The sequence below is a fragment of the Parasteatoda tepidariorum genome, chromosome X2 (genome assembly GCF_043381705.1).
Source record: "Parasteatoda tepidariorum isolate YZ-2023 chromosome X2, CAS_Ptep_4.0, whole genome shotgun sequence".
Taxonomy (NCBI): Eukaryota; Metazoa; Arthropoda; class Arachnida; order Araneae; family Theridiidae; genus Parasteatoda; species Parasteatoda tepidariorum.
In genome coordinates, this window is record NC_092215.1 from 7589972 (window position 1) to 7609219 (window position 19248).

General features: G+C 26.9%; 2 protein-coding genes across 6 annotated transcripts in view; one reads left to right on the plus strand and one right to left on the minus strand.

Moving 5' to 3' along the window:
* Window positions 1-7111, minus strand: part of LOC107440969 (centromere protein V) — a 44095-nt gene extending 36984 nt beyond the window's left edge. The window contains exon 1 of the mRNA XM_016054074.3: window positions 6965-7111. The gene's annotated coding sequence lies outside the window, so the exon portion shown is untranslated. The remainder of the gene's footprint in view (window positions 1-6964) is intronic.
* A 62-nt stretch (window positions 7112-7173) lies between these two features.
* Window positions 7174-19248, plus strand: part of LOC107440967 (armadillo-like helical domain-containing protein 3) — an 86354-nt gene continuing 74279 nt past the window's right edge. The window contains exons 1-3 of one of the 5 annotated variants that reach the window (XM_016054069.3): window positions 7174-7450; window positions 13282-13394; window positions 18259-18315. In XM_016054069.3, coding sequence (XP_015909555.1) covers window positions 13323-13394; window positions 18259-18315 — 129 coding nt within the window. In that variant the 5' untranslated portion in view covers window positions 7174-7450; window positions 13282-13322. Of the gene's footprint in view, window positions 7475-7726; window positions 7804-13281; window positions 13395-18258; window positions 18316-19248 lie in introns of those variants that run through there. The other 4 variants (XM_071188418.1, XM_016054068.3, XM_043048404.2 and 1 more) reach the window with 4 other exon arrangements.

The window sequence follows — 19248 nt, forward strand, 5'->3', positions numbered from 1 at the left end:
ATTTGGCAACTAAATTTATTTGGAAATATTAAGCATTGTGTTGATTACGAACACTTAAAAATACAGATGGTTTTCGTAATTTTACTGTCATATTTTTTGAATATTTTCAGAATTGAACGAACCCTGTAAGTGCTAACCTTTTACAAATCAAAAACTTTTTAAACATGGATTAGAGTATTTTCCTCTCTGAAAACCCCAAATTCCCTATTTCTGAAACCATATGAAATTAACCTCAAATTGATTCACTGCTTCGTCAGTAATAACATGAGCAAAATTAAAACATTTAGTTTTGAGAAATTATAATTTAAAACTTTGCTTATTTCTAATATATCTCACACGAGTATCTAATGACCATTACTGGCCATAAGTTTCCTAGATAAATTGGAAATTTTTATTATAAAAAATTTTAAAAGTGTTTTTTTTTAAATATGTAAAACTGATGATAATTTATCAGTTGTACAGTTTTAAAAATTATACAATGGCAGTTATTACAATTTTTCCATGTTCAGTAACTGATTTAATTATTTTCTAAAATTTAAATATCGCTTATAGTTATTTATATGTGACTGTCAGTATTTGAGACTTACAGTATCCAACGAAATCATAAAATATCGTAAAATTTACGATTTTAACCAACTGCTCGCTTGCTTGTGTTAAATCGAAGCCTCTAAGATTTTTACTTTACCAGAACAAGTTTTCTCCATAAAAATAACGAATAAAATATCCGTTGTCAGACTGTATTTCCACCAAATCAAAATAAAGCATTCACACCAAAGCTTTAGTATTTTATAACCGTCGTTGAACAGCCGATCCAATTTTTAGGTTTACTACTAATGTTCCGTAGTCTTGTAATTTTAAACCCAATCCAGAAGACAAGGGAACTCCTGGATCAAGTGTGGAGAGAAATTTTGCCTTCGTGGAGGACTTTTTCATAGAACTAACCAGCATTTACGTTACATGGAGAAGAAGACCACGAGAACTTCCTATGCTTAGCCTGACGGCAAAGGGACTCTAACGCACGATCCGTTTGCCACGGAGGATATTTCATGTCAGCACTGCGGTCGTCGCAAGCCGAATGCGGATTCGTATCGACCAGCCATCGTGGGATTCGAACTCGGTTCACCTCATAGGAAGGCGAACGCTCTATCCCTTGAGCCAACGCGGCTCTGGTATTTTTATCATGAAGAAAAGTCTGAAATTGCCTTTACCTAAAATTTCTTACACATTTAAAAAATATTTAAGTGTAAAAGCGTTCAAAACTATAGTTGCGAACCCTTATAAAAAATATCGGAGTTTATAAACTTGGTTGGCACACAGAATGTTGAAAATAAAATTTTTAAGTAAAAACATTCAGTAAACAATGTTTATAATGATAAAGAAATTTGTCCAGGTTCTTTCTAGGGAATCGGGTTTCGAGTCTATTTGAGTAAGCCGGCAAACTGCTGTTTTGTCACCGATAGTGAGAATTTCGTTGCAAGATTGCATTAATTTGTCAAAAAAAAGGTGAATCGCAGTTATATTTATTCGATTCTCAAACCCATAAAGTAATTGCTAAACACTGAAACATAAGAGCAAGAATCGAAAGCATATATATATAAATAATCGCAAAATGATTTGACGAAAGGAAAGTTATCGTACGGAAAGCAAAACTTTATGGCAGAAACTAGAATTTAAACTGACAGTTTTAATCCGTTTATAATTAAAGAGGAAAAACTGTTTTGTCAACAAGACAGCTTTTAAATCTTCAAATATACGGAGAAAATAAAAAAAAAATATTTTTTTTTCAGTAATGATGCGTAGAACTTTTCTGACCTGATGACTACCTCATATTTTAAATATTTTCAAAGATATTTCAATTAATTGTTTATATGGGAAAATTCAATAAAGATGATTAAAATACATTTCAATAATTCAGATTGAGGCGTGATCCGAAGCTTGAACCTCTTAATACATTTTACTTTATGTTTTCAGTTATATAGGGTAAACCAACCAGTGAAGGAACACTACCCAGTGAAGGAACATTTCATATATATTCATTAAAAATAAGAATTTGAAAGTTTTTCTTTAGATTGATTGGTAACAATAGCTTACTGCCAAACAATAGGAAGTCATCTAGCAATATTTTGGATTACCTGGTCAAATAGATTTCTCTGAAAAAATTTTTGAATTTGTTATTATCTCTGCAACACCTTGTTTCGTTGAAAAAATTATAAGGTGAGTGTTTGTACTTATATGTTTGAAGTGGAATTAATTGCATGTAATAGTCTTATTTTTCTCACTGTGAAAAAGAGAATTCAAAATATAGTTATTGAAGTTACGTTTTATTTTTTTTAAAGCACCATAGCATAATCAAGTACTGAGATAAGGGGGTGTTTATTCACTGGATCACCAAACGATGAAAAACCAGTGAAGGAACAAGTGTTCCTTTACTGGGTTTTTCTCCCAGTTAATGAAAATAAAAGAAATTTTTTAATTTTCTTGTACTTTTAGTCATATTATACATCAAAATTCTGTTTAAAAGACAAAAAACAACTTCTAACCAGTGAAGAAACAGGCATGTTCCTTCACTGGGAATACTTCCAGTGAATGAACAGTAATGTGTGAAATATGATTTTACATGACTCTAGGATAAGTAATTCTGCTATATAGAGGACAACCGAAATTTTGTTAAAAATTGTATGAATAATTCCTGAAATAATTTCAGTTCAAAATGTTAATTTAATAGCTTAATTTATGAAAAAATTATAATTTATATTTATTAATGGGGTGTGTAGTTACATCAAATGTTAGGCAACTTAATAAACTATGTTTACAAATCGAAAACTAATTAAATATAATCATAAAAATTTGAATAGAAAATTTTTTCGCTGGCTTTTGCACCAAGAACTCCTAATAAGTTATCATTATAGGATAGCAACGTGATTATATAATTTATAAAAACTACTTTACAATGTTAGAATTTAGAAGCAAGCTCCTCAACAAAAAACAGAGTTAAACAGAAACGATACTCAATTTCTTCAGAGGCTTGAGAGGGAAAATCCCTCAAGATATGTAGCAAATTTTTAACGCAGCATTGACTGAAGAGTCTAATATCGAAAATGTCCTGTACTTTTTTCAATATGGAAGAAGTACGTATTAAAAGAAGACCACTTGGTTAAGTCAAACTTTGGAACTGAAGCTAGTATCGATAATGAATGCATCTTAGATATCGAATATGAAATGAGTCCTCATGCTGATCTTCTCTTAGTTGAAAAAAGAAATGATTCTATAAGTAAAATCAGTACTTCCAAAGATTCTCTAGATTAGATATAAGTCAACAAGAGATGGATTTTCCTCAAACTTCAAGACACCTTTCCCCCATCTATTTTTGAGAAAGGCATTCTAGAAATGTTGGAAGAACCATTTACATTGGCCAAATATTGATGATAAAAAGAAAGGTTAAAACAAGAGAAAGTTAAAACAAGAGAACATGGAGAAGAAAAAGAAATAAAAAATACTTAAAAAAGAAAAAAAGCTTCAAGAAATAAGAGGAAAAAGAGTAAACAAAAAGGTGATAAAATACTAATGATAATAAACAGCATCGGATGACACAATGATTTAGATTTGACTGTCAAATTATAAGAAAGAATGATTTTTTTTTTTTTTTTTTTTGTATTTAACATCACTTTAATTTCTAGTTCATGATTACAGAAAAAAGTTAGCATTTTACAAGTACTTGTATGTAATAATTTCATAAATAGTCCTGTTTTTATATATTTGTATGACTAATAAATTCATAAAGAGCATTAAAAAATAACCAAAATTAAGTGTTCCTTTACTGGGCAATTTTGTGTTCTTTCACTGGTAAGCGCTGTTCCTTCACTTGGTCTTCTTACTACTTGTTATTTGAACCTCCAAAACTTTAAAACAATATTATGTAAGTTCTCTACAGTTTTTTTACATAATTTGCAATTAGTAACAAACATGTTGACATTGTCATTTAACTAAAATTACGAATTTTGAAATTAATATGATTTTTTAAAAGACAAGAGAAGCTTAAGTGTTCCTTCACTGGTTAGTTTACCCTACCTGGAAATAAATGTTTGAATTTAAAAAAAAATGGCCGTATTGTTAAACTTATTTACTCATATATGATTTAATGCCAAAATTTTTTGTTATTATTTAATATGATAAATGATCGAAAAGAATTATATTCACTGTATAATGTATATTATTAGTATTATTCACTACATATTTAAATTAAACATGCGTCAAATTTGAAAATAAATCAATTTTATAGTTCCTAAGAATAATTAATTGATATATTTTTGTTTTCAAATGAAAAGCCGTATTTTAAAACTGTCTTTCTTTGATCCCAGCTAAACAGATGAAATTTTAGTCTGCTACCATGAAATTACGCTGTTATACGTGACTTAAAAGAACAACATATCGATAAAATTCAAATAATTATAAAGTTTGAATGAAAATGAGCTATCGTATGAAATTATCTTTCCAAAAAGAGTTTTATAAGTAATAATAAGTGCAAGAATTTCCTTTCATTCTCACTATTCGTTTCAATTTGTAATGTAATACTAGTCCTGTAAAGCTCTACAATACGCGCAATTTACGATTCGTTTTGGTATTAGTTAATTTAGCAAATCAATAAAGATTTTAACTAGATTCATGAATGAAACAATTAGAGATTCAAGATGTTTCTATTTTTGTTACATTAAATGTTTTCGAACTGTACTGCATAACAATAACTAGTTTAAAATTTGGAAACTAGCTTTAACATATTTTTCATTGAAAATATGAAGATAAGAGTCCAAACTTTTTTTTTAAATTCAAAGAAAAAAGAGTCTTAAGACTTGACGATAGTATTTGTTTCCCCAATGTCCAACTGTGTTAACATTTTTCGTCAATTCAGGAATTTAGAGGGCAGTTTTGTTGGCCTCTCTTTCAGAGGCACCATAAAAAATTTAATGAAAAAATAATTTTACCAAACGCTTTATAAATTAAAGCAAGGTTTCTTTAACTCTTTGGTGTGGGTACCCCATAATCTTTACGAAAGTTCTATAGGATCTCATAAGCATTGCGCAAATCCGACACACGTCAGTTTCTTCACTTGCACTGTAATGTACTATTGCAGTTTTTAGTCTTTAATTTTAAGACATAGAACAAATCGGATATTTTAATGAAGAAACAAATTTAAAAAAAATAGTACAATAATAAAAATAAATTCAATTGCATGTTTATAGCTTATGATTAAGGAAACGTTAAAACGTTACTTTTAGAACATTTTTGAGTTCAATAAAACAGCACTAAAATAATAATAAAAATTTTCTTTTTAATCCAACGTATAACAAAAGCTACATGAATAATATATAAGTTGCTACATTTTTTTTTAAAAAAATTGGATTAAACTAGAAGTTCTCGGGATTGCAGTTAATAGCAGTCTCAGAAGAAATTAATATTATGGGTCACAAGCGCATAAAATTTTAAATAATTCACATTTCTAAATTAGACTCAAAACACGTTGAATAATGAAACAATTAAATTTAATGTTTTTATTTACAATGAGAGTCATATATTTACCAATAAAAACAAGCCTCTTTTGAGAAAATCAAAGTTATGTTCTTAAGTCGACTTTATTTATTTATTTTATTTAAGGTAAAGGTTTTTGTGAAATGCGAATGTCTCAATCAGCATTTCTTAAGCAATCTCTGCTGAAGCTATAATTTTAAGTAACAATCTATAGCTTTAATACCCTGTTTTAATCAGTTAGAACAAGAGAAGATCTAAATGAACCCATTATTTTTCAAATTTTAAAAATAACTTCTTCCCAAAATTATATTAGTATTGTGCTTCAAACAATGAAATTATTTGATCAGCAAAAAAAAAATTTCATTTATAAAATATTAGTAAATTGTTGCTAAAAATGCTCATTATATTTATAAATATTGTGAGTACAAGTTAGTTCGATCAGTTTTCAAAAGATAGCTCTGGCTGTTATGAATGTTTCATAGTGACAGCTGGTTTCAGAGAGGTTAGACATCTGTCAATAATATTCAGTTTATATCGCCTTGAGTTTCATACAAAAACCCTGCTTTTTACTTTATTGAATACAGCCGAAATACGAGCAAAGACACGACAAAGTTATTCTTCTGTATAATAACGCTCGGCCTTTTGTCGCAAAGAATTATTTGGAAACGCTAAAGTGGGATATTTTACCGCACGTGCCGTATTCGCCGGACATTGCTCCTTCTGATTAATGGTTGTTCCGACGGATGCAGCACAATTTGGTAGGTCACCGGTTCATTTCTTTAGTAGAAATCGAAAATTGGCTCCTAACTTGGATCCCCTCAAAAGACGAGACATTTTTTTGAGATGGAATTCGAAAATTGCCTGAGAAGTGGGAAAAGTAGTAGCCAGCGATGGAGAATACCTTGATTAATCTGTTCATTAATTTTGTTCTGAAATAAATGCATTTTTGACGTCACAGAAAACAGACAGAACTAATTTGTACTCCCAATATTAAAAAATTCAAACAAACAGGAAAAGAAAAAGCATTATAAGGAGGTTTTTGTTAACTAATGTCTCCACAAAAATTATTCTTTCTTGAAAAGAACCTTTTTTTTTCACGAAAATCATTTTTTTTTAATTTCAGGCTACTTTTTCGATAAGTTTATGTATACTGTAAAACTTTTTTAAGACAGTTAAAATAAATAAATGTAGATGATAAAAAAATATTATTCTTTTGTTTTATTCAAAAATGTTACTATGGTTAATCAACAAAAACAATAATTATAGTAAAATTTTATATGAAAAATCGTGTTTTAAAATCGAATATAAAATAAGCTCCATTCAGAAGAAGAAGAAAAAAAAAAACGGAAAATTTGTAATGTATATTAATGTGAATACATTACATGCTAGACAAAACGCCTTATAGCCCAGAGTGAAAAACAATAAAAAAAAAATCACTTACTATTAATAGTTGAGAGAGAAAAAAACAATCAGAAAAACTGAATGAAAAAAAGCTTTAAGTTCTAATGTACATTACCACCTTCAACGAAAATCGAAAAATCACATGATTTTGTTTTTGGTTTCAAATGTTACAAATATAGTTACAGCTTGCTTCTTAGAAAGTTAACAGTACAAATTATTATTATTAATAATGCAAAATTAGTTTTCTTTGGCAACGTCAGCAGTCTATTTCTACTCGTAACCGTATTTGCGGAATTGTAAATATAAACAATTTTGATTTCGTACTGTCTGACAGTATTTAACAATCCAATTTAATTTGAATAAAAATATATATAAAATAAATAAAACTAGGGAAATTTTCATACACTGTCCGCTTTTAACATCTCTCGCTTTAAGAAAATAGATTAAAGTTACATTAATGATATTGAAATAAGGAAAAAATATTACCCATTAGGATTTATAATTGATTCGAATTTATTACAAAAAGGTTTTTAATTTCTTATAATAATAAGTAAGATTATTTGTATTATTACTTTGCTTTGTTTGTTCTCAGGAATAACTAGCTAATATTGTTTGTTGAAAACTTTTAAAGTTAATAATTACTGGGCTTTGTTACTACGTCGTAACCATAGTTGTTTTGGTTTGTGTTTCCTATATTGACATATATAATTTATTCCTCAAATTATGTAATTCAAAAGCAATGAATTTAATTAATGACATAATTTTGACTCTGTAAAAAAAATAACTCTATATTTCAGAAAGTAAATTTCTATTTGTTGCAATTCAATAACTTGATAACTAGCCTGTAAAATTATTAATAAGGATTAGTATTTTCCACACGTAAGTTATATTTTTTAACATACAGGTATTTGAATATTAAAAAATGTCTATAAATGTTTCTAATGGTTAATATTAAAATGGTTTTTAAATGTTAACCAAAGTCTTGAATAGCCAAAAGGCATTTCAAGCCTTTTGAAAGCATAGGCAGATATTAAATTTTTACGATGTGTTTGTCGCAATCCTAAAAATTTAAATTCATGCAGAAATAAATGGGAGACTTCTGTATATTAACCTACGCTAAAGTTTTTGATTGATAGGTTATATTTATTCCTTAACCACAAACATATAGTTTCATAAAAATTTAAAATTATTTAATTAAAGAATCTCACTATTTTTATTAAATTAATATAGAATTAGCTCTAAAATATTTGGGTAAAATTCAAGTTTTTGGATTTCTTACATTTTTGTGAATCACAAAATTATTCCAGAGTTATTTTTTGCACCCATATAATTTTTTTAAAATTAAATACTTATGGATAGTTTATTACATCTTTGCTGCCACTTTAAAAAGTTTTACAGACCGTGGGAACCCTATAAATGGAATCAAGTCATAAGAATAGAGAATAATATTAAAGAAGGATGATAAATAACTATTACAAGTAAATACCTATAAAATATAAAGAAATAATTAATAAATACACAAGTGGGCAACCTTTGCGCTAAAATACAAACTAAGGCAAACAACGTTAAAGAGCACAAAAATATTTATAAAATGCAGACAGCTGTTTCGGATGCTCAAAGGGCAACCTTCATCAGTTCAACCCACTTGGTTGCACTGCAGGGTGGCCACCTACCTGGAATTATCAGGAAATTTTTTTTATACTGGAAAAATCATGGAAATTTGGATAAAAACCTGGAAAAATCGGGGAATTTTAAAGAAAATCTGGAAATATTTCTAATTTCACTAATTTAAATTATTTCATCCATTATACCCACTTTTTTTTAGACGGAAATGTATCTCCAAGCAGTTGAAATATCATCAACTTAACAATACTTTACTTGCATCAAAATTTGCTCCATTACAGCTCTGCTAAACTAGAATGCCACATAAAATTCTCCCGCTGTTGCTAAACGAATGTGGAAACCTTTGACCGCTATGTACTGTGCAATTTAGGAAAGATTGTGGTGGAGGTGGAAGAAGGGATTAGGATATTAGCTTCTGTTTTTAAATTCTGTCCTTGGGCTGAATCCATTTATGGCTTAAGTTTGTTCCAATGATTTCGTGGTAATTTTTTTTCCATTTTGACAAAATGTTTTTGTATTTTTAACTTTATAAAATTCTCCAAAAATTAGTTGATTATAATTTAATAATAATAATAGATTTTATATTGCACTCTTTTTCTGAAAGCTTTTGTATTCCCATTAAAAGAAATCTGTGAATTATTTTTTCTCAGCAAACCAACCAATCACACATTTTTTTTTACAATCGCTAACAGCAATGTTTATCGACAAATTGTTGCATTAATGCTAATTTTTTCTATTTCATTTTAACCTCCTTTTATAACATATTTTAATTTTAAAAAAAGTTTTTTTTTTAAGAACTAACTATATACTACTATTCAATTTTACTCTTGTTGGTCAATATATGATTTTTGATTCAAAATTTTGTACCAAAACATTAAGAAATGGATGAAAAATCTTGCCAAATTGTCAAAATAAATATTTTTTTTCAAGATATGTTAAAAAAATAACATTTTGAAGAAAATATTTTATAATATAGACACTTTTCTTGCCTACACTTTATTAGAATAAAGAAACTAAAACCTGGAAATTTTAAGATTTTTATCTGGAAAAATCAGGAAAATTTGAAATCTGATTTGAGTGGCCACCCTGCACTGATGAAGGTTGCCCTTTGAGCATCGGAAACAGCTGCCTGTATTTTATAAATATTTTTGTGCTCTTTAACGTTGTTTACCTTAGTTTGAAATAATTAATAGGTCAAATAATTTTTTCAATGATTTTTCCCAAAAATCGTTTTCCTTCATACTTTTTTTATTAACAAAACATGTATGAAAAAAATGTGATCGTCAATTTCTGTATTTAACTGTGCAACTCAGAAAAAAATTTCTGAAACTTGATTCAATTTTAATGCAGTCATAAAAAGTTAAATACTAATTAATTTCAAAGATATGATTAATATATATATTAGAAAATAAAATTAAAAAAGCAGTTTTTATGTTTCATAATAATATATAAACTTTGTTTATAAATAAATAACTCACAGTTTGCTTAGAAAAATTATATAAGTTTCTCAAGCTACATAAATAATTTTGTTTCTTAAAGACTGATAGTTTTTTTTTTATAAATGAAATTAATTGATATTATAGTTTAAAGCACTACAAAATGTCTAGATATTCAAAAAATTGTAAAATTCATATAAAATCAAAAGTTAACGAATTGAAATGAAATTTCGATTATCAAAAACATTATAATAATTTCTAATAATAATTTCTAATAAATAATCGTAATCGTAAAAATATTCATAATATTTTTACTAACCGTAATCAACAATGTGTTCTTCATGGGAATAAATGCTTTACTTTTCCATCCTAATTAAAAGCACATTCAAACCAAGTTGCATTCTGATTTACATTTCAAGTTAATTTAGCTGAATTATATGATATGTAAGGCTAAATAAAGTTAATTTAGCTTTAATTGCTCGGAAGTTTTTGTTTAAATGACGGTAATTAAAAATTATTTTTACTATTATTATTTTTATTATTTTTTAAAAATTATTTTTACTATTATATAAAAAATTATATTTTCTATTGATCTTGGACAGTAAATTCGGATAAAACCCGATATGGAAACGAAAAAAAAACAGTGTTTTTTCAAATGGGCCCACTTTGGTGAATTCTGTCATAGAGAGACTTGATACTGTTGTGTTTTCATTTTATATATNTACAATCAATTAAAATGTTATATATATGTATATATATATATTGTCTTTATATTGATCTGTAACTAAAATATTAGCGCAGTTTCAATTAAAAAGAATAAGAAGTAAGATGTATTACAAGAACACTAAAATTTTATTTAATTTAGATGGTATGTTTGTAATATATACTCCTATGGTGTGATATATATTTCTTATAAAATTTTTTAAAGAAAAACTTTTTTCTGAATACTATATTTTTTAGAATGCATTATAAAAAGTAGTGTATAAATTCTATATTAAATTTTGATCTATATTAAATTTTAATCTAGATAAAGTTGGGTCACTAAAGGTATTGCCATCGCAGGGGTCCAATTTTTGAGGGGAAGAATATTAAAATGCACAGTCACAATCGTTCTCTAAACTTCATACGTATGGAAAAAATTTCTTATGTTTGATAGAAGACTTAATTATTTTAATCTCTTTCTTGATTTTAACTCTGATTAATTTAAATTGATAATTCATAAAATTTTTTTTTATTTATTGAAATATTGAGGGAGACTTTTAGAGATTTTTCATCATTAAAGCGGACAAATAACCAGTGTGTCCCAACCCCCTCCCATAGCAATGACGCTCATGCCCAGTAAGTTGACTCCATCATATCTCTTGTAAAATTAATATATGATAGAATAAATTAATACATTTATCTAAAGATTAGCTCGCTTCAGAAATAATTTTGCGACTTTTCGAGAATAAGCAGCGACGAGGATATTTTTTTTTCTGTTTTATTTACTATGGTTTTAAGGTCACAAGATATATCATTTTTCAGAAGAAATTCTTAAAATATAGGAGTATTTCAAAAATTTGCAACAACTTCATTGAAAGAAACTACAAATTCCTGTAATTATTTTGTTTATGTTGCTACTCGGATATCCTTTAGCCACTATACAAAGTGACTCAACATTATTTTTTCAGCTTTGATTATAATAACATAAGAAACTTACCACGGCAAAAAAAACCAGAAAAATAAGATTTTTTTAAAATTCAATTTCTCAGAAATTATTTGACCGAATTTGCTCAAATTTTGTATTCTGTCATGTAAAATTATATTAGTAAAAATGATGTAAAGGAATGTTTTACTTGCAGCTCAAAATTTTTCGACTGATCTTATATAAAATAACATAAATATCTGCAAAAAAACTATTTTTTAATGGAATGAATTATCTTTGTGTAAGCAAATGTTATAATTGTGTGAAAAGAATTTTCAATTTGCTTAAAACGTTAAGATATGACAAACTTCTCTAAAAGTAAAATTAACATTTAGGGGTCCAAATTTTGGCTGCTCTCCTGACCATACTATTGGCACCATATTTCTCAGATAGCGGCTACTCCTTATAATTTGGTGGTCAGAAAGCAAAAGAATGGCATGTTTATTTAGAGAAAGTATACTTTAGTCTTATTTTGTTACTAAAATATTGTCTGCACTGATTAATTAGCATATTTGAGGTCATCCTCTTGAACCATTAAGATTGAGTCCTAAAACATGAAGATCCAATCATTAGATCAAAAGTTATTCAGGGTGATCCCTTTTTTTACTTAGCACATAGTAGTCTTAGTAGCTAGTTTTTGTGGTATAATTTTAATGTTTTTTTTTTTTTAATGGATGACAGTCAATNTTTGTTTTTTTTTTTTTTTTTTTTTGTGTGAATTATTGAAACAGTTGTTCAATTCCACAAGGTGCTGTGCAACATATATCTGAGGCAATGTTTCTAATTATTTAACTATGGTCATTTTTTTTACCAGGCTGTGAAACATGTAGGTTTGTATGCCAAAATCACTGAAAAACCCCAGAGAAACAGTATGCAAAAAAAAAAAAAAAAAGCACTGGCATATATGTAAACAAATATTTATGTATATATTTATTTTACAAAAGATTTTATATGTTGCTAAAACATCAGCAAACAGTAAAGTTGTTTTATTAATCTTATTTATATTAGATTTATTCGTTTTCGAAAATTAAAGGATAATTTTCAGTCTCCTTGTTTTTCTAAAAGTAATGATATCTAAAACTTTAACTAGGTTGATATATCCATCATGCAAACAAAAAGCTAATTCCACAGCATTTTAATTTCCTTTCATCATGAGAAATTAAATATGGGGTCTTTATTTATATCTCTCTATTCTCTGTGTTAAAATTTTTTAAAGCAGAAACTAACATGAAGAGCACTTGTTTTAAGAAATAGTGGGACACAAACATTTCAGAACTAGTTGTAGTTCAATATGCTTAAAAAAATTGTGCTAATTGTATTGGTAATCCTAGAAGAACGTTTATTTCATGAATTTTATATTTAATTTGTCAACAGTTCATTATAACTGATTAGTTCATTATAGCTTAAAACTATCCCCCATTTTTTTTCCAGAAAAATATGACTGTTCTTAGAAAATTGCAAATTTATTTTGTCTTTAAAGATTTTATGGACAATGCCATTGCTTTCTCCAAATTAATTTACTTGTTATCTTAAGCTTTTTATTGTCTATTAGAATCGTTGTTCCATTAAAAATATTGTTTATAGCTCTAACCCTTTTTTTTCTTTTTTTGTTAGATGTGTTCTTGTTGATAAGTGTAGAATTTTATTAGTTAATCATGACAAAAGCTGAAGGATCAAATAGACCTTTAAAAGAGAAAATTGTTCAGATCTATGAAGCTTTCTTTCAAGTATGTAATTTTTAACTCTTACTGATATGCTGGTCAGTAAAACTTTAAATGGTCAATTTAAAATGTCTCAATTACTTATTTGTTTTTCTTTCTAGTTCTATTGTTTTTGGTTCATAAGAAATATGTTATTTTTCTTTTTTCAGAAGTTATTGAAAATATTGTGCAATACACTTTGTGCTCTAAATAACAGTAATCAGTTGTGTCTAAAAAAAATATAAGATACCCATAAATTATTATATAAATTTTCTCGTTTTTAATAAAAACATTAAAAAATGTTGTTATATATTCAACTACAAATCAAAGTTTTTTTCTATTTTTAAAGTATTTAACCCACTGGTGGCTTTGTAAATAGACAAAACTGGGAGGATGTTTCTCCTCTTTACACTATTTCCCCATCTAATGACATGAAGGGGAAAAAAAAGGAGTTTTGCTATGCGAAAAAGACTGCCAGTTAAAATGCGACTTTTTACGTGCGGAACCGCCAGTGGGTTAAAGGTGCAAGATAAAAATGATTAAACATTTAAGATTGAAACTCAAAGCCTTAATAATTGAGTATTGAAATACAGTACAGAACCCGTTATCCGGAAATCGGAAAACCAAAAAACCGGAACGAAATTCGATAAGTTTTCCCGCCATTTTTTTAAAAAAATGCTTTTTTCCTCATAAGATTTTATGATTTTTTCTTTCTTTTTTTAAAGATGTTTACCTTACCATCATTTTGGAAATAATTATTAGTGAGTATAATTATTATTATAGTTATAATAATTCATCGTTTTTTCTTCCTTTTAAGATTATTTCCAAATATTTTTTTTTTTTAGTTGGGTTTAACAATAAAAAAACGGCTTTTTGTAGCGATTCAGAAAACCGGAAAAATCAGTTATCCGGAATAGCGACGGTCCCGATCGTTCCGGATAATCGGTTCCCTACTGTATTAACAAAAGTGTTAGTAGCACAAAGGTAGAAAGTTTGTCTTTCAAGGCACATTAAAACTGGATTCATCTCTCAGTGTTCTTCAACTTTAATGAACGAAGCATTTGATTCTCCATCTGTTGTTCACCTGCCTTTTAAGAGGACACTATACCCCTAGAGAATCTCCTTTTTCACCTCTACAAGTTCTTTAAAATTTAAAGTATCGAAAAATGAGTTCAGGTATACCTATAGTAAGTCAGGAAGTTTTAAATGCTGAAAAAATATATCGAAATGCAAACAAATTATGAGAGAACAACTTAGAGTTATGCTGTTGGCAAGTTCTCCTATAATTTGTTGGCATTTTGATATTTTAAAAACTTAATTACAATATTTGTAACTTCATGGTTTACTCTACGTTTACCTGAATTCACCTTTCTCTAAACTTTAAATTGTAATATACCAATGGCAATGAAAAAGAATTTACTACTAAAAGTTTCTCTTGCTGTTGTAACTGTGTTTTGTTTCATATGGACTTATAAAGGAAACTCCAAAATTAAACTTAATAACTTTTATAACAAATTAGGAAAAACGAAATGTAAGCAAATGATCTCAGACCAGACAACCTTACTGATTGCCAGTCAGAGCAAGACTAATTCCTTTTAGGAAGGAGATAGCTTCTAAAAGTCAAGCAATGGCAGCGCCATTTGCTAATTAATATAAATAAAAGACAAAACGATAAATTCTAATATTACACTCGCAATATAGCGTCATATTAAAAGCTGTAACTTTTCTCGAATTTCTTCTTTTTAGAAATAATTCTTTTTCTTTGAATTCTTATTTTTCTCATCAAAACATGTCTGGTTGTGGAATGAAAGAGAAGTTTTTGTTCCTCTGTCACCAAAATCTTTGGAAACAATAACTAGGCCAGTATATCTAAAGTTTATACTTCAATTTTAAATTTTTGTCAAAAAAAACATTTATAATCTAAAATTAAGTTTTAAAATCAACAGTTTAGCTATAAATGTGAAATAAATATAATTTAATTCTATTCCAAATGAAATTTTTTGGTTTTCGACTATAATATGTCATATCTTAATGGAATGAATCAGAGAAATTGCTCTTTTCCTTTGGGAATGTGGTCTTCTAAGAAACATTCTTTAATGTTAAAAATGGAAAGCTTACTTCCAACTTGATCTATAAAATAAAGAGATGATATGTATTCTGTTATATTAACGTTTGATTATAATATAGTATTGTATCTTTCTTAATGGAATGAATAAGAGAAGCAACAACTGTACATTAACTTGTAACCTTAGAATATGTTGCAAATTATGGCTCATTTGATATTGTTAAATTCATTAACCTATTTCCAAATAATTAGTAAAGTTTATGCACACTTGTCATTTTTAATCTTGTTACGATGTATGAAAATTCTTATTCCTCTCTTTTAAAAAATCTGTATTTATAAAAACTAATAATATACTATTAGTGATTATGTATGATTTATGATATTTTGAAGTGACAAATTTACAAAATTAGGATTTTAAAATGAATTTTATTATTTTTTACAAGTATATATATATATATATATATATATATCTANTCTTCTTATTGATGAAAAAAGGCGAGGCGCATCCTCACTGAAAAGGGCACTTTGAGTTTTATCGTTAAAATTTATCAAATTGTGTAAGATTATATAATAACTAAGTTTGACCCTCAATTTTTAAATTATCCTCTAATATTATTTCATGTGTATATTTCACTTTATAATTCTCATTCATTATCAAAATAACAGAAAATTTGAAGCTTTTTAAAAATAATTAAGGCAAGCTACAAGACTATCTCTTTGTATAAATTTTCATCATGAAAGTAAACTATAAAAAAAAAAAAGAAAAAAATATAGGATTCATTGATTAACAACTTGAAATCTTTTTTTATATTTTGAACTGAAAATTATGAGAAAACAAGCATTTAATGATACATTTTTAAATAAAAAGTATTTAAAAAGAATAATGATAAAATTTAAAATCACTAAAATATCATTAATGTACCCCACCTCCTTTTCCTAAAAAAAGAAATTAATTCAAATTTAATCAGTTGAGAATAATCCTAACAAAACAAATATTTGTAATAATAATCATAACTAACTTATTTATCCGGAATTATTAATTTAATTTAAATAATTAATCTTTCCAGTGTGTAATTATTATCTAAACAGTGAATTATTTATTTTCTTAAATTAGAATATATAAACTAAATATTATAAGCACAGATAATTTATCAAGATGTAAGGGTACATATTTATATTTATTTTAAAAAAATAAGACATTATCCATATAAAAACAAAGCATTATAATAGATAAATAGATTTTAATATTTTGTGTAAAAGTAAAATGAGAAAAGAGTTTTTTTTAAAAAAAATGAGTACATATGAAGGAAAACTTTCAACTTTTTTTACCATATTAAATTTTATGTGTTTAAATTTAAGCTGAAACTTATTGCTATACAATTGTATTGATCAGTTTTAGATCTTAGTCACTTCCTGCTTTTTCCAGTGTCTCGGGGAAAAAAAACTTTTTCCTAGAGAAATCCTGATTAACAATCTGATCTAATAATACAATATGTTCGAATACTTCAATTAAAATTAATGAAAGAATAAAAATTTGTGTGAATAACTCTGATGCGGAATATCATGCGAATTTTAATTATATAACTAGAAAACCTAAGGGAAATGTTACTTTAATGAAGGAATGAAATTATAAATTAAAGTTAAATGATTACCAATAACAAAATAAATCAAAAGTGAACTTTTCATTAAAACAGGTGGTTAAGAAAATAACCTTTTCCTGAAAAAAAAGGTAGTGTTTTCAAGGGATTATGTCTTATTTTTACAAAAAAAGGTGAGGGCTCATTTATAGGGATCAGAGGACCGGCAGGGTGGTCTGTCCTTCTAAAACTGCTTATTGAGAACATTGATATCTATATATCATAATTCATTAATGCCAACATTGATACATACCAGTAACTACTTAAACAAAAAGCTAAATATAATTAATTGATCATTTTTTTGAACAATCTTGAAATATTTTATTGTAGTTTTTGAAAAGAAAAAAATTATTTTCTCCATTACATAGCAAAAAATTTCATTTTATTAGGTTTGAAATTTTTAGTTAAAACAGATGGTGCTCTTCTGAAAATTTACTTAGGATATCCATTGATATTGAATTGAACCAGAAAAAAAAAGCTCCTGGAGCAGAAGAAATAGAGAAAGTATAAAACTTGAATGAAATGTATACAGAAACCTGTCAATAACTTTTAGACATAGGTTTTGCACTCATATAACTGTTGAATCAAAGATGAAATATTATTAAACTTCTAACAAATTTTATGACATTAATTTCTAAATCTAGCAGGTTACTTAAAAAAGAATTATCAAATTCTTCTCATCTCTCATTTTGATGCAAAAATCTTCGAATTTGACTTATTTTACTGAATTACTCCCTTGAAATTTGAAATTTTAACGGAAATTGGAAAAAATTCCTATTGTAAAATGTATTAATTGCTATTATGTAAAATATTCTAGTCTCATTGTATGGTTTCAAAATTTTTAAATTTTTACAAAATGCTATACATTTCTTAAAATAACTGAAACAGGTTTTTAAATGGCTTTTGAATGGAAAACTCAGTTAATGTAAAATTTGGAACTGTTTCCTGCACCTTATCTTTTATACCAGTTTTACTAGCATTGCAAGTTAAAAAATATAAACTTATATTTTTCTTAATCCTAATTAACTTTCTTTTCTTAATCTTATTTCTGTTCATGTAAACTTGGATCTTTTTTTATTGTTTTCTTCAATTATCTTAAAGGGAATTACAAGAATATTCAGAATTTTTAAATATAATTAAAATCATTGTTCAAAAAATTATTATAAAATGAGTTCTATTCTCTTAATAGGGTGAAGATCCTTCACATTCAAATCAGAATTTCTGGGATGAATTTTTTCTGTTAAGGGTAAGTTTTTATTAAAATTTGTTCTTTTAATCTTTTTTTCCCATTTTAATAGAATGATGATTAAATTATAATAAAACACTTAATCAAGTTTTTTTTTTTTTTTTTTGGAAATTTTTTAGTAGAAGGTTGAAGTTTAGTCTACTTAAAGAATTCCTGAATTAAGCTCATCTTTTTTAACTTTTTCTTATCATATATTTAAATTAACTTTCTTAAATCATTTTAAAAATAAAAACTGAATTAAAGTGCATGCAGTGAAACTTCTAAGTGAGACCAGTCATAAAATTTTCTTGTCCTCTGTTGTTTAATGCAAACAAAAACACATTCCAAACTAGCGAGAAAATATTTGGTTCACTTTTTCACCTGTTGTCCATGACTTGTAACTTGTGCAAGTAGAGGATAATCTGTCAGAAAAGAAATTAAGAGATACTTACTTTGAACTACTTATGCATTATGCTGTAATCAATTAATAACATCATAAATATTTTCTTTAATGTTTTTTTTATATAAATATAAAATGTGACTACTAATTTAAATATATATTTTCATCCCAGAAGATGGTTATTGTTTGTGGTAAAATTAACGTTGATTTAAAATGCTCACAAATATTTTGATTTAGAATTTCACATAAAATTGCCCAGATACAACTTTATCACCATTTTGCTTTTGTTTTATTTCAAAATTTTCATAAAACTCATAAAATACACAATTTTCTAGACATAATCCTTTATGCTGAGTCCATTTGCATCAAAAGCTAAGGCAATCCACAAGGAACTTTTACTTAGTGCCATGCATCCTGGCAGGCAATATCTCGCACATAATTTTTACCATACAAATTGCTGTTGCTAGCTTTCTACTTTCAAATCGCCATGTGCTGGAGAATTTTTAGAAATCTCATCTTTCAAGGAATCTCTCCTAGTCACATGGCAATTTGAA